The following is a 23981-nucleotide window of genomic DNA, read 5'->3' as shown; positions in this document are numbered from 1 at the left end:
TGTCATTGTTTCAGCTTCAGATGTATCATTTGATTTGTTAGAAGTATTTTAAGTCATGCCCTCTTTTCAGGTAACCTCCGGTTTGTTAGAAGTCTTTTCAGGTAACCTCTGGTTTGTTAGAAGTCTTTTCAGGTAACCTCCGGTTTGTTAATAGTCTTTTCAGGTAACCTCTGGTTTGTTAAAAGTCTTTTCAGGTAACCTCTGGTTTGTTAGAAGTCTTTTCAGGTAACCTCTGGTTTGTTAGAAGTCTTTTCAGGTAACCTCTGGTTTGTTAGAAGTCTTTTCATGTAACCTCTGGTTTGTTAGAAGTCTTTTCAGGTAACCTCTGGTTTGTTAGAAGTCTTTTCAGGTAACCTCTGGTTTGTTAGAAGTCTTTTCAGGTAACCTCTGGTTTGTTAAGTCTTTTCAGGTAACCTCTGGTTTGTTAGAAGTCTTTTCAGGTAACCTCTGGTTTGTTAAGTCTTTTCAGGTAACCTCTGGTTTGTTAAGTCTTTTCAGGTAACCTCTGGTTTGTTAGAAGTCTTTTCAGGTAACCTCTGGTTTGTTAAGTCTTTTCAGGTAACCTCTGGTTTGTTAGAAGTCTTTTCAGGTAACCTCTGGTTTGTTAGAAGTCTTTAACCTCATCTGGTTATTATTTTCCTCTGAAAACGAGCTGCTTGCGCCTTTGAATGATTTGTTTTTGTGATCAGCTTTCAATCAACGGTTACAGATGTTGTGTTTGTCGTTTTTGTCTTGTTGATGTTGGCGATTATGTTGTTGTTATTGTTTCGTCTCTATTGTGTTTTTATGTTCCTTCCACTGGACCCCATCAGAAAACAACATCTCAAGCCACTTATCCTGTGAATCTAATAGCCTAGAATACATGTCCTGTACTCTAGTTACGGTCTCTAGTGGCCATGGAGACGAGGAATCTAAATATACACCGCCGTTCTAAAAAAGAAAACATCAGGTCGGGACGGGAAGGTAACCGGGTTATGACTCATCCAACCTCACATTATAGTCTAGAGGAGTTTTAGAAGAGATCAGTCGTGTCGTCCATGAACTCTTAGATCAGGACCTCGGAAGTGACGGCGTGCAGAGACGTGCATGAGAGAGAAGGAGGGCGGGGAGGAAGAGAGAGAGACATAGAGAGGAAGAGAGAGAGAAAGGAAGGAAGAGAGAGAGATACAGAGAGAGCGAGAGAGGGGAAGATTGTTTATCTGGAGGAGAAAACTGAATGGGCTGGATTAGATCTAACACAGAAAGAGAGAGAAAGAGAGAGAGCAATACAACGTTGTCACGAGGTTCCACAAGTTGATCAAAATCCAAAGTATTTCCAAATCACTGTCTTTGCGACCGAGTTGGGTTGTGAATTCTCTGCCATCACGCCATGCGGTTGTTGTTGTTGTTGGCACGTTGTTCAGCTCCGCTAAATTAAAGTGACGTTGTGTGTCTCCTGTCCATTATGCAGCACATTCAAGTTGAGAGGAAGACTGCCGGGGGCTGTTTTCCCCCCAAAATGTAACATACATCTAATGTCAATTATAATATATATAGGTATATATTTTTTTACAAGTAGATTATTCATTTGAATATAGAATATTAGTTAGACAGCCCTAATGTACAATAATGCTGTATATACCGTAATATATATATAAATATTTATTATTACCGTACTATATATATATATATATATATATATATATATATATATATATATATATATCCACATCTGTCTGTACATACCTGCAATCTTATTTACATACCTGTAGATACTATATCTATATCTGTACCTACTCTTACTAGTTAAGCTGCTGGACACTACAGTATTATCACTAGGGCTGTCTTAAATACTTCGAAGCTTCGCGTTCGATGGGCATGGGATTCGAATATGAAAATAAAATTCGAATATATACATTTGTTTTTATTTTTATTCATTTTTTAAAGTTTTTTTTTCGCCGAAGCTTCGAATTAAAATCTAATCTCGGCCCAGAAGCTTCGAATTCCAAAAAAAAGATCGAAGGTCAGCCCTAATTATCACCTGTTTAATCACCTGTACATTGTATATTGCTGTTGCACTTTACTGCTACATTTGCACTCTGGTTGGATGCCAAACTTCCATTCCTTGTACTGTACGTAGGGCTGGGCGATAAAACGATAACGATAATTATCGCGATATATTTTAATAATCTATATCGATTGATAATAAAAAAAATATCAATACAATTATTTTTCTTTTTCTTTTTGTGTGTGACCTGCAACAGGGCAGTTTTAAAACCAGAGACAGTGGACAGACTTGTCTTTCTTGCCTGCAACTTAAAGTAATGGCTTTGCTTGTCCAAATGACAATACTGACCAAATTGAGATTTATTTTTCTCTTGTCCATTTATTTTGTTTGCTTTCTAATTTAAAATACAGTTTGAAACCGTCTGTACACAGTAGGCTATGTGTGCTAGCAGAGCTAGTCTCCAGTCGAGAGTCACGGTGCACATGTACGGTGGTTTGTCCACCAAAAAAGCGCCAAAAAATAGAAAAGAAACTATTCAACTCCCCTGGAGCCACAGCCAGCAGAGAAGCCTGTTTACTTTAGCTTTCAAACCAGCTGCAGCCTGAGAACTGGAGTGTGAGGGGCTGTAACACTAAAGATGGCGGCAACGACAAAGAATTGTTGCAAAATAAACATACATCTGTTGTTTAAAAAAAAGAAATATATATATATATATATATTTTTAGTACTAACAATATCGATAATTATAGATATCGAGTTATATGATATCATTATCGATATCGATATCGTGATATCATTTTTGGCCATATCGCCCAGCCCTAACTGTACGTGCTGTATAATGACAAATGATACATTTGAATCTAATCTAATGGTCTCTCTTTCTGGAAACAGTCAGAAGCCCGGCCGCAGCACTTTGGACCAGTTGCACATGGGACACGGAGGACTGGCTGATCCGACCTAGTGTACAGATAATTACAGTGAATTACAGTAATAACGCCTGGGGGTGACGATGAAAGCATGGATGACCTGTTCCAGAACCCAGAGGGAGAGGAGAGCTTTGATTTCTGCAGTGGAGCTGAAAGAAACTGGCTTTCAGTTCTGCATTTTACCTTTTTTTTTCCCCAACGTGAAAGGCAGAGTCAAAGATCACACCATAAGGCTTATTAAGAGCTGGGTTTCATCAGCGTAGCAAGATATGTTGTGCCTCTGAATGACTTCACCGTCTTCACGTGCAAACGGTGGAGGGAATGAGAGCGCGTCTATGCGTGGTGGGGATGTGTTTCTGGGAGGGGGAGGGGCACTACAAACATCTCAAGGCAGAACGCATGAGCGGCGTTTACGTCAAATTCCATCCATCAAATCAATGCTGCTCCACTGGGCCACTATCGAGATGACGTTTGTCCCTAAAATCATTTGATCACCGTTATGACATTTTCATCCCATTGAAAATCTACAACGACGGCACACAGTGAAAGTAACTTGGGAAAACACAAATTGTACACAATTAAAGCCAATGTATTTCAATGAACACCAATGTTATTCAGCGTTTTTGGAGAGGCTATGAACGCTGCATCGCCTGCCGTTTTGATTTCATGCCCGCTCTTGGCATTTGATTTGGGCTTGACATATTGGCTGTCTACTTGCAAAGGTCTCATTTGCATAACATCTGCTGCTCGTGAAGACCTGTCCGTGTCGATGTGTAAGCGACGCAGCTTTCTAAAGCTGGACATCGTTTGCCGATGACAGCATGCTAAAGAAACCAAGTGGGGGGGGTTGAGTGCCAGAAGCATTAGACCTCAGTGCTGAAAATGACCACAGTAACTTAGCATCTTTCATCGAGTCCTCTATTAAAGCAGCGATGATTTAAGACTCCAGCAAGTAACCTCCAGGGAGCAGACGATGTTGGTAAACCGCAGTGATTCTGAACCAAGGAACAAACCCAAGGAGGCTGCCATCATTAACCCCACAGGGAGCTCAACACTGACACGCCCCGGAGAGAGAACCCACTGCTTATCTCGTCCTCGGATGACCCTTTTCAACCAGGCCACTGAACTGAATGGATTAAACTGACCTGTGAAGGGGCTGAACTGACCTGTGATGACACTACGGATTGGACTGAACTGAACTGACCGATAATTTCCAATATTACATTTTAATGCCAATATCGGTAGGCCGATAATATCGGACATCCCTAGACTGAACTGACCTGTGACCAAACTGAGGGAGGGGCTGAACTGACCTGTGATGATGACACTGGAAAATGGACTGAACTGGACTGAACTGACTGATGACACTACGGAATGGACTGAACTGACCTGTGAAGACACTGGGGAAGGGGCTGAACTGACCTGTGAAGACACTGGGGAAGGGGCTGAACTGACCTGTGAAGACACTGGGGAAGGGGCTGAACTGACCTGTGAAGACACTGGGGGAGGGGCTGAACTGACCTGTGATGCACTGGGGGAGGGGCTGAACGGACCTGTGACCACACACTGGGGGAGGGGCTGAACGGACCTGTGACCACACACTGGGGGAGGGGCTGAACGGACCTGTGACCACACTGGGGGAGGGGCTGAACGGACCTGTGACCACACACTGGGGGAGGGGCTGAACGGACCTGTGACCACACACTGGGGGAGGGGCTGAACTGACCTGTGACCACACACTGGGGGAGGGGCTGAACTGACCTGTGACCACACACTGGGGGAGGGGCTGAACGGACCTGTGACCACACACTGGGGGAGGGGCTGAACGGACCTGTGACCACACTGGGGGAGGGGCTGAACTGACCTGTGAAGACACACTGGGGGAGGGGCTGAACGGACCTGTGATGACACTGGGGGAGGGGCTGAACTGACCTGTGATGACACTGGGGGAGGGGCTGAACTGACCTGTGACCACACACTGGGGGAGGGGCTGAACTGACCTGTGACCACACTGGGGGAGGGGCTGAACGGACCTGTGAAGACACTGGGGGAGGGGCTGAACTGACCTGTGACCACACACTGGGGGAGGGGCTGAACTGACCTGTGACCACACTGGGGGAGGGGGTGAACTGACCTGTGACCACACACTGGGGGAGGGGCTGAACTGACCTGTGACCACACACTGGGGGAGGGGCTGAACTGACCTGTGACCACACTGGGGAAGGGGCTGCTCACTGCCACAGAGGAGGTGAAGGAGGTGGAGGCGCCCCCGAACGGCGACATGACCGAGTTGGCCCCTCCGAAGGGCGTGAGGGCCGCGGCGTGGCTGTTGTAGCTGTTGTTGTGGCCCTTCAGGGCCGGGGAGTGGCCCAGCAGCGTGGGGTCCGGTCCGTAGTGACCCAGATGGGCGTTGACCGGCGTGGCCGCGGGGTTCTCTGGCCGGTACTTCAGCGCCGGGCCCTTGTCCTCTTTACTCCTGACGCAACCCATCGTCAAGCCTGCAGAGAGGAGGGAGCACCACGTTAGCTTAGCTGCTTGAAACGGAAAGGGGATTGTTTTAGACCTTTATTACAAAAGGACAGATTTTTATTATGACAAAATAATAATGTCCGATATTATCGGCCGATATCGGCATTAAAATGTGATATCGGAAAATATCGGTATTAAAAAAAAATAATAATAATTACATTTATTTTACATTTCTATAACCTTTATTTACCCAGGCAAGCAAGTAAGAACAAATTCTGATTTTATTTATTGTCAAAAGTATGCATAATGTGTTAATTCCACAACAAGAGATATGTAATGTTAATTACCTGAAATTATTCCATTTTTTGGGGGGGAAACCCTGCATATATCGGTATCGGTTGATATCGGTATCGGAAATTAAAGGGGAACTATTTGACTATTTCTTTCACTATTTGGGCACTTTTACACAATTCCTGTGAGTCTATGGAACACCTCTGTAATATATATATTTTTTTTATTCATTGTTTTGTATTTCTAATCAAGTCCTCAAAAACAGCATTTTTCTACCTCAAGATCTCGAGCTGTTTTGAGCCTGGGCTCCTAAACCACTGCGCAGCGGCGTGTTCGCCTGAACATTAACATGCAGCGGTGTCTCTCTGACATCACAAATCGCGCACATTTTCAAATGACTCAGTTCAGTGAGGGTGAATATTGTGAGAGGAGAATTGGAAGAATGCGCCAATATGAGAATTTTGAGACATAGATCATATTAATATAAGTTCACATAGCTAGGAAACAATGCTAAACACTAAAAAAGGCCATTTATAAGATAGTTCCCCTTTAAGAGTTGGACAATATCGGTATCGGCAAAAAAGCCAATATCGAGCATCCCTAGACAAAAGTATAGAAAGTATCCACTAAATGAAAAGAATTATGTTTCACACATAATAAATAGCCTCAATATTATATAGGAGAGCAGTGGCCTTGACAAAGATAGTAAAATAGACATGTTCTATGAGTACATGGATGGAACACTATGACACAGTTATGCATTTATTTCACTATTGGTATGAGGAATCAGTACAGTCAACCATCATGTACAGTCAGGGCCATACATATTAGTCACAATTTTGGCTCTGTACACCACCACAGTTGACTTGAAATGAAACAATCAAGATTAATTTAATTGCAGATTTGCAGCCTTAATTTTAAGGTATTTACATCCAAATCAGATGAACGGTGTAGGAATTACAACAGTTTCTACATGTGCCTCCTCCTTTTTAAGGGAGCAAAGGTAATTGGACAAACGAACAATCATAAATCAAATTAGTCACTTTTACAGGATATCTGCCGGTTTCAATACATTCAATTGAAGACCTTTTTAATACCACTTAGAGCGAAATTTTATACCAATTGCACGACCATACCAGCGAATAAAATACCTTGCAGATACAACCGTTTTAATACCCGGTGTTTCATTTCAAGTCCATCGTGGTGGTGTACAGAGCCAAATTTCCAAAAATTGTGTCAACGACGTCCAAATATCTATGTTACGTATGCAGGGACCGAAACTAGAGAGTGCCACCCGCCATTTGCGCGCAGTTTTTACGTTTGGCGCCTCCCACTGAGACGTCTGAGCGCCGTGTGGCGCTCAATCAAATAGTCATGTGAAAACCGAAAATCATGATCAAATTCTTTAGCGGAGTTCTCACTCGCTGTCTCAGCAGACATGAAGCGCGCACCGCGCACTGCTGCTGCTACCCCCTCCCCACCTGTTTCTGTATGCTGCATGTAAACAGAGGCTATTGCCTCCGAGTCACTGTGACGTTAGTTAGCACTTAGCACTGCTGCTCCTACCCCTGTATGCCTGCATGTAAACAGAGGCTATTGCCTCACCGTGACGTTAGTCTAGTCAGTGTGGGACCTTCGTGAGATAACGTTAACTACCGTTACAAAATGACCCAGTCAACTATTCACTTAGTTTAATACACGAGGCATTGTGTAACGTTATCCAGCCGGCTAGCTACGGATAGCTCCCGACATCAACAAATCCTCCAGCAATAGTCCAGTGCATAATACCTCCGTTGGCTAGGTAACTAGTCACTACGAAATGTCGCAGTAAACTAAATAGTTCACTGAGGCGTTGTCCCAACGCCATCCAGCAGTAGCTACAGATAGCTCTTGGCATCAATGTCCTAAAACAACAACAACATGCGTATTCGAGTCCCTGGTTTACATCGCATGAGTGAGAGCTGCTGACTAGGGTCCAGGTGCAGCGCCGGAGAATTCTTTTGCATGCTGAATGTAGCGTTTAGGGTCCAGCTGCACCCCCGGAGAATCCTTGCTGGAGCTGGAGGCCACTCGAGTATACACACAGACAGTGGAGCTGTTTGCAGACAGCGAGGTGGCGATGTCTCGCAGATAACACAACCACAAGTATGATTATATAATATATATATTTTATTAAAAAAAAATCTATATAAAATAATAATAAAAAAAAAATTTATCAAAAAAAAGTTGGCGGGTAAGAAATATGCTTGGCGGGTAGATTCTTCCCATCTACCCACCACTGGCCGGTGAGTCAAAAAGTTAATTTCGCTCCCTGTACGTATGTGTAAAAAACCGTACATTAGCTAACAGATGTCCGTCCGGCCCTGTACACATGGCATGCTTTGTCATGGTGGTGCTCAGATTGTGTCATGAGTGTGGTTAAAGATAGACTGATGAAACTATACATAGCCCGAAGGGTTTTGTGTTTCAGGTCTCAACACAACAGAAAGACAAAGAATGCGAAGCGGGCTCTGTGCTCTCATGACTTAGATTCCCCACAAAAGCCTACAAACGCAAGAAAGACTGAAACTATATTCTATTACAGCCTATAGCTATTTCACCCCCCCCCCCCAAAAACAAGTGAGCTATCCATCCCCCTGACACAGATCTGAGAATTACAAGCCCGTTAGTGCTATCCCCCACAGAGCTCACTGCTATCTGATATGTACAGTATATATATGTGTGTGTGTGTACACTCACAAAAAGGCAACCAAAAAAATGCAAGGGGAAAATCCTTCTCAGTGAAGATTGGATCAGCGTTCGCGCAGAAGAGGGATGTTTAGGGTGGGGCTCAGAATTATGCGGCGAGGTCAAAAGGTCAGGCGTTCAGGGGGCAGGGTTTCAAACCGGGATTTAGGGAATGACTGCAGCATGTCGAATGAACGTCCTCACTAGTATAGTGTGACGTGTTACAGCGTGCGTGTCTGTGTCACCACTAGGCAGGCGCTGAGAGGTGACATCTGGGGGAGGGGGGGGGGGGGGCTGTACGCATCACTCGTGTCGTGAGAGAAGTCACTCTGGGCCTCTCTGTTGAAGTGTGTGTAATAAGTGATCAGTGGAATGTAGCGCCTGGGAGGAACAGGTGTCACAGCTGGGAGGACGACACAGAGAGAGCAAGAGGGCATGAGCTCTGTGTGTAGTGTGTGGGTGTGTGTGCATGTAGTGTGGGTGCATGTAGTGTGTGTGTGAGTGTGTGTGTGTAGGGCCTAAAAGAAAAAATGGTTTGTTTCAAGTTGCCGACAGACCCTGCCGATTCAGGTGCGACCCAATTTATTTTATGAGTTAAAAAAATATATATATATATAGATATATATATATTTTTTTACAATAAAGTTTCATATAAATCTTAGTCAAACCTCTAGTATTATGGATATTAAACATGCTGGCAGAGTACATGCATCCATGTTGTTGTGAACATTTTAATTAAATAAAGAAATTCCCTATCCATAGTCGCCGTGGGAAAGAATAAAATAAAAAATTAAATAAATTCCCTATCCATAGTCGCCGTGGGAAAGAATAAAATAAAAAATTAAATAAATTCCCTACCTACCCATGGCCTTAACTGACAACCAACCGGAAACAAACAATATTTAATTTTATGCGCAGTCGTGCGTGTGTAGTGGGTATGTGTGTGTGTTTGTGTAGTGTGTGTGTGGGTGTGTAGTGCGTGTGTGACTGTGTGTACAAATGAGCTTTTCGACAAGCGCCAAGGACAATCTCATAGAACGTCATAGAGGGCGGGTGAGACGCCGCTCGCCCGAGTCCTTCCAGGGATCAGAGAGGATCAAACAAAGCAGACCGTGGCGAGGAAGAGGGCAGGAAGTGGAGGAGCAGGGAAGTCGGCTCTCTAGGAGCGCGGCGGGGAACGGTCCTCTACAGTGGTACCGGGTTTCAGACGGTTCAGGCTTTGGTCGTCATCTTGATTCTTAACAAGGTCAAAGTGTTGTCATTTAGGGTCCGTCTGTGTTATTTGGAATGATGTTTTGTGACATATTAGAGTTGGCCATCGTTTTGCTGGTTCCAGGCTGTACTGTGTATATTCACCGCTGGGCTTCGCTCGCTTCATATCACAGCCAGGCAAATAAAATTAACAGACTGAAATGTACTTTAGATGTCCCGGGTGACGGCATGTCACGTCATTTCACTTTACATTTCATATTAACCTAAACATAAAATGCAGGCCACTTGTCAAACACTAACCCCAAAGTTGTTGGAATGGTCCAACTTCTAAAAATGTCTCGCCTGTTTACTGGGACTGGCGTTTACTTGACAGGAACGTAACATTTGGTATTTCTAAGGCTGAGACGATATGCCATTTTGAAGAATCGATAAATCGGGACACAATTATCGTAAATAGATTTTATTAATTATTATTTTGCATTTGTAAAAAATTATATTATTTAACGTTAGTTCGTGTGTGTGTCACGTGCACTCACTGTAGTTTTTGCGATGCTGTAGTTGTCCCACGACACACACAAACTAACATTAAATAATAAATATTTTATCATTTAAAAAAAAATTATTTACACACGCAAAGAAATTGGTAGGTTGATTTCACGCAGTGAATTAAAGTTAATTTCAGTCTTATATACATTTTCCAGGCTGTGATATGAAGCCAGGGACGCGTAGTGGTACATATACTGCTGGGAAACACAAAGGTGTCATTGTTCCAGGTCTCCTTTAAGACACCACCCCTTAATGCTTCCACTTGGTTTGGGCGTACTGTGAGCGGACCGGACTCTGCGCGGCATGTCCGCAGTCGTTTGAGGTTTCATAGTCGAGCGTATGACCGTGTATCAATTTCCTACATTTCCCACAATCCTTGTGCGCTATTTACACTCGGTCACGGCATCGTCCACCGATGGATGAACCCATGGAGAAGGAGAAGCAGAGGGCTCTGGAGGCTTTACTCCGTCTCTACCAGAAGAGTAGAGGGCTCTGGAGGCTTTACACCGTCTCTACCAGAAGAGTAGAGGGCTCTGGAGGCTTTACACCGTCTCTACCAGAAGAGTAGAGGGCTCTGGAGGCTTTACTCAAGTCTCTACCAGAAGAGTAGAGGGCTCTGGAGGCTTTACTCCGTCTCTACCAGAAGAGTAGAGGGCTCTGGAGTCTTTACTCAGTCTCTACCAGAAGAGTAGAGGGCTCTGGAGGCTTTACTCAGTCTCTACCAGAAGAGTAGAGGGCTCTGGAGGCTTTACTCAGTCTCTACCAGAAGAGTAGAGGGCTCTGGAGTCTTTACTCAGTCTCTACCAGAAGAGTAGAGGGCTCTGGAGGCTTTACTCCGTCTCTACCAGAAGAGTAGAGGGCTCTGGAGGCTTTACTCCGTCTCTACCAGAAGAGTAGAGGGCTCTGGAGGCTTTACTCCGTCTCTACCAGAAGAGTAGAGGGCTCTGGAGGCTTTACTCCGTCTCTACCAGAAGAGTAGAGGGCTCTGGAGGCTTTACTCCGTCTCTACCAGAAGAGTAGAGGGCTCTGGGGGCTTTACTCCGTCTCTACCAGAAGAGTAGAGGGCTCTGGAGGCTTTACACCGTCTCTACCAGAAGAGTAGAGGGCTCTGGAGGCTTTACTCCGTCTCTACCAGAAGAGTAGAGGGCTCTGGAGGCTTTACTCCGTCCCGCGCGGCTCACCGAGAGCAGCACCGCCGTGGCTTAACCCCCGCCGTGAGAGCCGGCCGTCGATGCATCGATCCGCTTGTCCGAGACGGATGGGTTATTGATTTCCTCTCACGCCCCAAACTTTATTGACCCAAAGGCAATTGCCAGCTGAGGCGGCAGAAACAGATGGCCGAGAGGAGGGGGGGGGGGGGGGGGTAGGAAAAAGAGGTGTGGAGCGAGGTATGGCGGGGGGGGGAATGGTTGAGGTTAAGGCAAGGAGCGTCGGACGGAAAGAGCGTGAGAGGTATTGAAGCAGGGGATGGATGGAGGGATAGATCAAGGGAGCGAGATAAGGCTTGTGGGTTGAAATGTGAGAGGGCGAGTCGCCGGCTGGGTTTGCCGCTCGCAGATGTGTGAACTGGCGGCGTACAAAAGCAGGCCTGCGCGCGCGCACACACACACACACACACACCAGTGTGTAGTCATGGCCGTCACGGATGGACAGGCCCCATTCGAACATAATCTGATTTCTAAAAATCTGATCAGAGCAATAAATCGGAATTGAGCACCAAGGCTCACAGTGTGAACGTAGCCTAAATGATTCAGACCAGACCAGTTATTTAGGGTGCGTCTGTTTTATTTGGAATGATGTTTTGCGACATATTAGGGTTGGGTATCGTTTTGCTGGTTCCAGGCTGTACTGTATATGTACCGCTGAGCTTTGCTAGCTTCATAATATCACAGCCCGGGCGAATTAAAATAGACTGAGAAATACATTTTTGATCTCCCGGGCGACGGCACCGCACGTCGTCATTTAATTTTACATTCTATATTAACCTAAACATAAAATGCAGGCTACTTCTAAAAAACACTAACCCCAAAGTTGTTGAAATTATTACAAAAAATCTGATCCGAGCAATACATCTGAATTGAGCACTAACCAGGGAGTGAACGCAGCCAAACCAGAGATTCAGACCAGACCATCTCTTCCTCTCTTCAGCAGCACAGTGTTGCTCTTCCTCTCTTCAGCAGCACAGTGTTGCTCTTCCTCTCTTCAGCAGCACAGTGTTGCTCTTCCTCTCTTCAGCAGCACAGTGTTGCTCTTCCTCTCTTCAGCAGCACAGTGTTGCTCTTCCTCTCTTCAGCAGCACAGTGTTGCTCTTCCTCTCTTCAGCAGCACAGTGTTGCTCTTCCTCTCTTCAGCAGCACAGTGATGCTCTTCCTCTCTTCAGCAGCACATTGATGCTCTTCCTCTCTTCAGCAGCACAGTGTTGCTCTTCCTCTCTTCAGCAGCACAGTGTTGCTCTTCCTCTCTTCAGCAGCACAGTGTTGCTCTTCCTCTCTTCAGCAGCACAGTGTTGCTCTTCCTCTCTTCAGCAGCACAGTGTTGCTCTTCCTCTCTTCAGCAGCACAGTGTTGCTCTTCCTCTCTTCAGCAGCACAGTGTTGCTCTTCCTCTCTTCAGCAGCACAGTGTTGCTCTTCCTCTCTTCAGCAGCACAGTGTTGCTCTTCCTCTCTTCAGCAGCACAGTGTTGCTCTTCCTCTCTTCAGCAGCACAGTGTTGCTCTTCCTCTCTTCAGCAGCACACGGACGCTCGGCTCTCGGCCTTGACGAATGCTCGGTGTTCCGCTCGTATGGAAACCACCCGCCATCGTAACCCTGAGCGCCACCTTTGACCCCCGACCTGACCCGTGCGTCATTCTTTCCGTGATCCCAAACGCCAACATCGCTTCCCAACTAGGCCCAGGAGCCAATTAGTGGCAACTCTGAGGCTAAGACTGAAGCTAACTAATGGCAGAGAGGAAGACAAGGCGACTCTGAGGCTAAGACTGAAGCTAACTAATGGCTGAGAGGAAGACATGGCTCGTGGCCAGTGGTCTGGGAGAGGAGGGCGTTCGTGGTTCAGATCCTGGCTGGGAGATGTGGAAATTAATAATCATGGCTTTGGTAACTGACCATGATACTGATGAGACTGTTGCCAGTGATGCTGGTAAAGTTTGACAGATTGTGTCTCTCTCAACCAGCACCTGATCACAGTCAGGCTAATGTTACTTTCTGTTATGTGTGTGTGTGTGTGTGTGTGTGTGTGCGCGCGCGTGTGTGTGTCCGCGCGCGCGCAGGAGGGGGAGGATCTGACTGAAGCTAGATCAAACAACGCCTGGCTGGTAGCCCTCGTCATCTCTCCCGAGGGTAGTCCTCTGGAAACAAGTACCTTGAGGATCAAAGCAGGTGGTTGACGTCAGGAAACAAACTTAACTTTTTGACTTACGAGCCATTTGGCTGGTAGATTTAAAAAAAACACCAGCCAGGCAGATTTTTTTCCAGCCAAAAATTATAAATAGCTTTTAGTATATCGCCATGTGTTATTATTACTATAATACTCTCATATGCTATTTTCAATTAATATCATAAACAACATAAGGAATATTAGCATAATTTTGAGTGGACTGAAGGAATGAGTCAGCGCGTTAATAGTTTTAAATGCAAATAATTTATTGAAACATAGAAGTGGGGTCGGTTGGGACACACACACACAATGGGGGACCCTGATGTAAACAAGACGAAAGTCTTTCTCTGGTCTGCATCTCCTTAACAATTGTGTGTATTGAGCCGTACTGTATTGTACCCATTCTGCAATCTGTTAAATAAAGTTTTCATTCATTCACACTGTTTCAACTCACCACCCCGGCATTATATTGTAGTCTAGTCTGTCTTCAAACGTCCACTCCTCTCGAAACTTTTTTATATTTGAATATCAACATTATCTGTCCATCCTCAGTAATCCTCAGTTTACTATAATATACTCCTGACTGACTTCGTCATCTTTCCAAACGCACGCACACACACCCTTTTCCCCAGTCCACACTGTCTGCTGTTCTCTATGGCTCTGCCTCTGATCAGGATTAACTTGTTAGCTTACGCTAATGTAACGTTCATTTCGGGAGATGTGGGCATAAAGGAATGGCGACGATGCAAAGCGTGTTCGATGCATTTGACCCGTTGTGAGGGGGAAAAAAACACCACCGACTTATTTCGGATCGCAAAATAGCCGCACTGCTGTGTAGCCCTGCTCCTCTGCTTGACCGCCCTGCGCCGCAGACAATAGCACGGACTGAGCGGATATGACTCGTCGAGTTGCCACGGGTTTTTTTCAAAATAAGAGTATCATATGAACCAAACGTTGCTAGCTGACGGAGCCATAGATATTATGACTGGAGCTGCGCTTGGGGCGGAAATGAGACCTGCACAGGATTTTTTCGAAATAAGAGTATCGATATGAACTACACGCCAGGTGGCGGGCAGACCTCTCATTGTTAGTCGCCAAACCTTAAATCTGCGCGCCATTGGCGGTTGGCGGGTACTTATTTATGACGTACATGACGTCAAACACATTGAAAGTAAAAATTAGAGCCATATGAAATCAGTTTTATTTTTTTCCAAATTCCATTTTATTTTTTTCCAAATTCCGTTTTTTCCATTTTAATATTTCAGAATTCTGTATTTTGCTTTGTATGCTAATTTTACCATCAGAAATAGTGTCTAATAAGTGGGAATGAATAAATGTCCACAATATAATAAGATATAACAGTCCATTTAATAGGGCTGTCTTAAATACTTCGAAGCTTCGAAGCTTCGTTCGATGGGCATGGGATTCGAATATGAAAATAAAATTCGATTATAAAAAAAAAAATAATAATAATAATAATTATATATATTTTTGCAAAATCAACTCTGCCTCTCTTTGTTACCTACAACAAGCAATGCTGTTTGTTATTTAAGATGAGGTCGGACTCGGCACTGACAGATTTGTGTTCATTGTGCTGCTTTTATAAAGCCTCAAATGACGGCTTACAATATTTCATGAAAGCAAAGTGTTTTGTTTGTCTAAGATTTAAAAAGGTTTAAACTTTACAGCACTGACAAAGTTGAACAAAGTGCTGTACAAGTCCCACAACATAAAAAAAATAAATCTTAAAAAAAAATAAAAAATAAAAATAATAATTATTATTTTATTTTTTTATAGTTGATTCCATTTTTATTGCTCAATTCCGTGATTCCGTCCGCGATTCCGTGATCGCGGATTCCATATGGCTCTAGTAAAAATTTGAATTGTTTTGATTTCTTTAAGTCAAACGTGACAATTGTCCAGTGGTGGTGTGACCGTTTCAGAACTTCAAACTTTTGTAAATATATGAAAATGTTTTATTTCACTTATTTTTCATTAAATAATGCTTATTTTACGACGATTTGTCCCTATATTCTGTAAGTGTAAATGGACCGCATATTTATATTATAAACAGCTTTTATCCAAAGCGCTTCACAACTCATGCCTCACATTCACCCATTCACTCACACAGTCACACACCGACAGTGGAGGCAACCATGCAAGGCACCAACCTGCTCATCGGGAGCAGTTAGGGGTTAAGTGTCTTGCTCAAGGACACTTCCAACCCGCTGCCGGGAGGAGCTGGAATTGAACTGGAATTGAACTGGGAATCTTCTGATTACAAGACGACCGCTCTACCTAGGTTCTGTTGAGTTATTGCAAATCCAATCTATCTACATGAAGATGCATGGTCGCTGTCGTTATACAAGGACAAACATCAACCTTGGCATGGAATTATGAAACTAAAGACATGAGCATTATGGATGGGCCGATGATACTAGGTCCAACTAGGACCTTTGGGACACTTTGAAATACTGTAGAAGTTGTAGTGAGTTGTTCATGCGAGAAATCCCTAAAATGTCAGTGAATTGAGGGAGTTCAACGATGAAACTAACCAAAGTCCATCAAAGCACATGCAAGAGACTAGTATTCAACTCTAGGAAAGGTCTGGGAAAGGTTTAGCTGAAGGCCATACTGCCAGCAGCTGCTGGATCCCAAGGGTCCACATACTTATGCACACAAGAATATTTCATGATTAATCATTGTATATAAATAATCCAAACATATTCAAACTATGTGTTTTCCTTCAATCATGACCTGCTTTATCAGAAAATGTATCTTAGATGAAGATACAATCAAGAGTAATGTGTGAAATATTTGGAAAAACTTGACTATTCCATACCACACGTTCCCTCACATATTTCCTATTCAGAATATTCATGCAAGGAATTATATGGACTAAAGGAATATGTAAGAACTATTGCCAGGGGAAATAATTGTCTAACTCCATACATTTTCGGGCAAACGACAGGCTATAAGAAGTGTGACGATCATCAAGATCCAAGATTCAGAGGAAGAGTTTATTGTGACAACAGATGTAGGCGACATGAGGTCACTTCCAAGTTGCTTTGAGGATGGGCCACGTTGCCAACTTATTTAAAAGCTCAGTGTATAAACTATGAACCAAAGAACCGCCATACTAATACAGCTGGGGTTTAACCGACTTTCAGCATAGATATTGTCATATCTTTATATATACTAAACAAGGCCAGCACAACCACAGAAGCCACAGTAGTCCTGCAAGTCGTAGTAAATACACGTTGTGAGGACTAGCCGACAGGAAGTGCGTGTGTGTATCGTGTGTGGAGGTTATGGCTGTGTGTGTGTATTTGAGATGATTGTGTAGAGGGGTTGGAGGGCAGTGTTATCAGTATTTTCATGTAACAGTTAAATATAGCCTAAACAAGGCCAGTCCAAGCACAGAAGTCACAGTAGTCTTACAAGTAGCTCAAAACACTATTATGTAGGGCAGTGGTTCTCAACCTTTTTACACCAAGTACCACCTGAGAACGTAGCTGGCTCTCCAAGTACCACCATATGACCGACGTTAAAATACAGTCTATTCAGCTATGCACAGTTCACGCAGGAGGCAAATGTATCCCTAATAGCATTATTTATCGTTAACTTTTGTCAGACACAGCCACAATGTACAAAGGGGTAGCACTAGAACTAGCAAACTCTTCCACACAACTCATACAATGCAAGGGGCATTGAGAACATAATAACTAACATTCTCACATAGCAAGTGAGAAAATTAAGAACAACTGTATTTCAGCAAATGTACTTAATTCTCTCTATCTCTCTCTCTCACACAGCAAGCAATTGCAGTCCTTCTCACACACACACACACACACACACACACACACACACACACACACACACACACACACACACACACACACACACACACACACACACACACACACACACACACACACACACACACACACACACACACACACACACACACACACACACACACACACACACACACACACACACACACACACACACACACACACGTTTTCCAGCTCCTACCTCTCATATGGAACCCAAAAACAGGCAACTGGCAACAAGTCAACACAAAAGGAGAAAATATTTTATTTCAGTGTCTAAAGAAACTCTTTATTGTGTTAGCAACTTTAGAATGTTACCTTTCAAAAGAGACCAGACTCAGGCATAGTATAAAGTATAAAGTAAAGCTTTGCAAATAAAAGGTAATCGTCAAAAACAAAAATGGCCCCTGTTTTTTCCCAATCTTTAAGAGGTTAGATTGCAATCATTTTTGTCTAACCAGCTAGCACTAACGTTAGCTTGTTTTTGAAAAAAGCTCATGCCAACTTATGAGGTTGTAACTGAGTGGCGAGTAGGGATGGGTATCGTTAGGATTTTATCGATACTACTACTCTTATCGATACTGCTTAACGGTTCGGTACTTTATCGATACTCTTATCGGTTCTTTTAGATTATTATTTAAATATATTTAAATTTAAAAAAAAATTATAAATTATTATTTGAACGGCTTAAGGCTATATCTGTACTTGTTATTTGTTTGTTGTGTTGCATATTTGAAATAAACTTCAATCAAATCAAACCCCCGGCCCCCTCTTAAAAAACAAAAACCTGTGTTTAACCTGGCCATCTATAAAACATCATGCTAAAACTGTGAAACAAATGTCCTACTCCCCTAAAGAAAGAAATACATAGCAAACATGACTCAGTTATGCAATAGTGCTGCTGCTTTTTATTTTGTTAAAATCTTTTAGTTAATAAGACTACAAAATGACTACAACGATTTCACGACGTTTTCCTGTCCACGCCGGAAGTGCATCGGATACCTACCTTAACGTTACATTTTCAACAACGGAACAGATTGTTGCTAATTAAACACTTCATGTAAACGGAGTAACGTTAACGCTATGTCGAGTTCATACGTGTAGTGTAGTATGAACTCGGCGAGTCGGCATAACGTTAACGTTAGTCAGTTTCAGTGTTGCTGGATGGTATACTCTATTAGCTCCGTAGCTAACGTAGCTAGCCACGTTAACGTTAAATGTTCAACAACAGAACAGATTGCTGCTAATTAAACACTTCATGGAAACGGATTAACGTTATCGCTATGTCGAGTTCATAAGTGTAGTGTAGTATGAACTCGGCATAACGTTAACGTTAGAGTGTACCATCCAGCAACACTGAAACTGACTACTAGCTCCGTAGCTAACGTAGCTAGCCACGGACAGGCACCTCCAGTCCCTACCCGTGTATGTGTGAGTGGCTCGCGACAAGTGTGTGTAATGGCTTGCTGCGGCTCGCTTCTCGTGCAGAGACAGAGAGAGGATCGTTCGCAACTTTTAAATAATAATAATAATAATAATAATTTCTCTAGAGTATCGATAGCAGTACCGAGGACGTCGGAGCTTATAAATACTCCGGTATTTTCTAATATAGTACCGGTTCCCGTTCAAAACCGGGGTCCGGGGGGCATCCCTAGTGGCGAGACTAAACTAAAAAGACTAAAATGATCAGACCTTTGACTAAACAAAAAATAGGTAAGGTGACTAAATATGATGAAAACGAAAAAGAGCATTTGACACATGAGTAAGACAACTATTTTAAATAGCTGACGAAAAGAACACTGGATATTACATACATTTAGTCATTTAGCCGACGCTTTTATCCAAAGCTACTTACAAGTTCTGTACGACAGTCAGCAGGAAGGGTACAACTCTTGGCAGCTAAGGGTCAGTAAGATTGTTCGTCGAACAGAGGAGGCCCCGAAGTTCTTTCCGCCAATACCGATCATCTATGAGCCATATCGTCTGACGCACTTTTTACCCATAGTTACCGATTTGAGATTTGAGTAATGCAACTATGTACTTATCTGACCAGATGTCAACTTAATAACTTAATTTCACCCACCGTCTCCCTTGACTGAGGAACCCAAAAAGGTATAAACACACATTGTTTATATGTGGGATCCTGCGTTATGAATAAGCACGAGGAACCATATTATCTTATTAAATCCCACTTAAGGCAGCGTTCACTGTACGCACCAAACGCGCTCCCAGAGGAGTCCCATATGCTCTGTGAATAGACCAGCTGCCTGCCTGAGCAGAGCCCGCAGGTCAAGCTGGTTCATCGTCGCCAACAAGTTTAACTTCAGAGCCCATCCACTCTTACAGTGGTTCAGCGACGCGGCCTGGAGTGAAATCCACCATGTATCTTGGGATACTTCATTAAAAAGGTGCTGTAAGTGGTATTTTCTTGGTTAAAATAAGTAGTCTACAAGTTAAAATAATATATCTACATTTAGGGCTGGGCAAATAATCGAAAAAAAAATCACGATCTCGATTCATAGACCTATGCAATCTCATTTCTAAGTGATGACGATTTTTCTTTATTAAAAAAATTATTCACATTTTTTCTTTATAAATGATTTTATTGAAAAAAATAAGAATCGTAATCTCAATTCTTAGAGAGAAAAATCATGATTTACATTTTAGCAAGAATCGCCCAGCCCTATCTACATTCTGACAGCCATCACTGATATAGAGTGTCTGGTCAGTAACATGCGTCTCCCAATCTTTCCACTCTGCAGTAAACTGAAAATACATGTTCCGGTGTCCCGTTCCCACTTTATCGAATCAGGAGAGAGAACTAAATAAATAAAAACTAGTTTTAAGCAAATAATAGCATGTGCTTGAAACAAGTACAATAACCTGCCAGTGTAGTAAGCAAATGTGGCTTGGAAAGGTGTCTTGAAATAAGGTCCTCTCTGCTGATTGGTTGAAGTAGTTTCTGTTTACTGCAGAGCGGAGGGACTGGGAGACCCATGTTTGTTACTGACCAAACACTCAATAGCAGTGATGGCTGTCGGAATGTAGAGCTATTTAACACCAAAAGAAAATACCACTCACACCTTAAAGAGACCGTAATGATTTGTTGACGACACAACAACGAAAGGCACAATTGACGAAAGGCAAAGCGACGGCAGGCATCTCGTTCTTTGTTGATACGACCCACCAGCGGGCGGCATGGCTCTGTGGTAACGGGGACAGCAGCGAACAACATGCTCTTTAAGAAGACCCAGGGGGGCAAACAAAAGACCAGTCCTTGGGAGACCGCTGCTGACGTGCAAGTGTCCATAGCCTCTGTGGTATGCAGCTGACCTTTAACCCCCGGAGCCCTTTCTCATAAAGGCCACTAGATGGATTCAGACGCCACAATGTTCTCCTCTATTGTGTGATACTACACTGATTATGTTTCGGTAAATGGACGGCATTTATATAGTGCTTTTTCTATCCAAAGCAATTTACAACTCATGCCTCACATTCACCCACCCACCCACACACACACAGACTGACGGCAGAGGCGACCAAGTTCCCGGGATTAAGAATCTTGCTCAAGGACACATCGCCGAGAAGACCCAGATTCGAACAGGGAACCTTCAGACTACCAGACTACCTGCTCTACCTTCTGAGTCACTGGCGCCCCATTTTTCCTAGCCAAAGTTAACTTCTAAAGTCTGCCTCCACTTGAATAAAGCTTTAATGCAGGGAATTTACCAGGTATTAACAGATTATTATCATAAATTATTCAAGGCTGTGCAGTGTGACTTTTGAACCATCAAAAGAGCTCTTTCAGAAAAACAAACAAACAGAAAAAGCTACATCTCAGTCATTCACTCGGACAGCAAATTCAATTTTTGGACACTCTTTGTTCCGTAGCGTCCATTTCAAAGCGGTCCTGAACAAAGGGACGGGACCGTCTACAGTACCTTTAGGTTCTCCCCCTCAGAGCAGCGCTCACAGCTCCCTGGCCTATTCAGAGCCCACACACACACATGCCAACGCTGAGCAGCACAAAGGCTAATAATGAGGGCAAACACACAGTCAGCCCAAGCGACAAGAGGCGTCCAGATGGTTAACCTGACCTTACAATGGCGGGATTGAGTAGCCCGGTGATCAAACACATGCACTACTCTGATATTCTATTCAACCAGATGTCTATATCGACCTCATCTGCTGACGCCCTGTAGCTGGTGTGAATGGACAGTCCACTGCTGCAGGACAGCGTGTAAGATCACTGTAGTCGGCTCCTGGTCATCTCATGTTTGTAGTACCCTGTATCGTTTGGGGATTTACCACACCGGTGCCAATACCGATACCTGGGATTCGATGCCGTTACCAACCTTTTTTCCTTTCTTTTTTTAAGATACCTTACAGGGGAGGAAATTAGGCCACTTTACTGGCCAAATGCTAGTATTTTTTACGTTTGGCTGGTAAAGAAAATCAGATACCCGCCAGTTGGCTGGTAAGCCAAAAAGTTAGTTTCCTCCCCTGCTGGCGAGTATACAAAAAAATAAAACATTCTGCAATCACTGCACTGGCAAACGGTGCGCGTCTTCTGAGTGTTCGCTTTAGTTGACAGTGCCACGAGAGCACCACCCGCGGACATATAATGTTTAATAAACGTTTGCGCAGTACTGGCCAACCCGCGGACATATAATAATAAAAGTCCTGTGGTACTAGGCTAGCCATCAGGAGCACTCGCAAACAGATAACGTTAAACACAGCAGAAGATGGAAAACAGACAGACTGACCAACGGGGAACTGCATCCAACCCTAGTACAACCCTCGAGTATAAGTTACTAAGGACACATTTAAATCACAGAGGTGTAATGTATACAGTGGTTAGCTTCTAGTTAGCGTTTTAGCTATAGCTGCTTGCTAGCTAACGTTAGCCCCGTGTGCTCAAAGCAGCCAGCTAGGTGTATCTGTTATGACTATAATGTTTCCAAAAAAGCACCGGACTACGACGTAAGGTTAGACATTTTATTTCATGCTCAAAAGCCCCTGGCTTGCACATCGCAGTCACGAAAGGGGCTAGCTCAACCAGTGCACTGTGCACAACAGCACACCAACCCAACTGACGTTACCACAACACTTGACGGTACTTCACAGCACTGTCGTAAGACCACCGTGCTGTCTTAAAGGCACAGTGTACCTACCCAGATGCATACACAACATTGACGCGGCTTGACATACAAAGAAGTAATTATCACAATTAGCGATTTTTTTTGTCTGGTAAAAAATCTGTTTGGCTGGTAAAAAAAATCAGATACTCGCCAGTTGGCTGGTAAGCCAAAAAGTTAGTTTCCTCCCCTGATACCTTACTTTGCCAAGTTATGCAAGTCACATGTGCTGTGTGGGCCATTGGGAGGCTTAGTTACATTTTGGATTGTGGTTGAACAGAAGAAATGTTATATCTTGCAACAAATGTGCTTATTGGCTCATTGACACCGATAGATTACCTACTTGTATTCTACATGTTCTGCTTCATGTATGCCCCTTTGTAATTTTGTTTGATGTGTTTTAATTATTGCCCTTACCTCTGTGATGTATGTACCATCTGTTTCTTTATTATTGTGATTAGTATATATATTTTTTTTTGTCCTCTTTCAATGTTAGGCCTAACGAAATTAATAGTTGGTTTCAGGTTTCCGACCGACCCTGCCGATTTAGGTGCGACGAACCAATATATTTTATGAGTTTTTAAAAAAATATATATATAAAAATCATTTTTTTTTTTTTTTGAATAAAGTTTCATAGAAATCTTAGTCAAACATTTAGTATTATGGATATTAAACATGCTGGCAGAGTACATGCATCCATGTTGTTGTGAACATTTTAATTAAATAAAGAAATTCCCTATCCATAGTCGCCGTGGGAAAGAATAAAATAAAAAAATAAAATAAAATAAATTCCCTACCTACCCATGGCCAAACTGACAACCAACCTGAAACCAACTATTAATTTTGTTAGGCCTTAGCCTTCAAGTCCTCTCGCCAGGCCGTCAAAGAAAATAAGAATTTGTTCTTAACTGACCTGCCTGGTTAAATAAAGGTTAAATAAAATAAATGTAAACAATTATCTATACCAACTTTCATACCACAGCATTTTTCTTTTATACTAGATAGTATTGAAGCAATTCGATCTATTCTATACCATAAAAGTGTAGAATTTTGATAGCCAGTCCTAATAGTATAATGAGGACGAGAGGAGAATAAACTGGAACTAAGCCTTGTTAACAAGACAAGTCACATGGCAGGGAACCCTTCCATCAAGACAATATACTGAGAGATAAAAGGATGGGAACGCCGCCGGCGCTGAACGTCATCATCGCCCAAACGCTTTATCTCGGATGACAAATTTAGCAGAACTAATGACGGCTCAAATAGACTTCACAGCAAATTGAATTACAGACCCGATTATTTGATCCGCTCTCAGACATGCTTCCCAAATGAGCCTGTGTTATATAGACAAAGAGATTAGTGCCAAGAAATGTGCCATTCTTTTGGCGGCTCCGGGGGGAGTGGATGACATGGTCTGCAGAAAGACACGCACACGCCAAGAAATGTGGGTCACGTGTTTGATTCAGACATCCTC

General features: G+C 43.3%; 1 protein-coding gene across 1 annotated transcript in view; it reads right to left on the bottom strand.

Moving 5' to 3' along the window:
• The window catches only part of yes1 (YES proto-oncogene 1, Src family tyrosine kinase), an 86465-nt gene that overhangs the window by 45263 nt on the left and 17221 nt on the right, over positions 1–23981 (bottom strand). The window contains exon 2 of the mRNA XM_084326819.1: positions 5118–5411. Within this exon, the coding sequence (XP_084182945.1) occupies positions 5118–5403 (286 nt within the window). The 5' untranslated portion in view covers positions 5404–5411. The remainder of the gene's footprint in view (positions 1–5117; positions 5412–23981) is intronic.

The sequence above is a fragment of the Notolepis coatsorum genome (genome assembly GCF_963971535.1).
Source record: "Notolepis coatsorum genome assembly, chromosome: 13".
In the NCBI taxonomy this organism is placed as follows: domain Eukaryota; kingdom Metazoa; phylum Chordata; class Actinopteri; order Aulopiformes; family Paralepididae; genus Notolepis; species Notolepis coatsorum.
The sequence above is the reverse complement of the archived record's forward strand: the minus strand, read 5'-3'. Positions and strand labels throughout refer to the sequence as shown.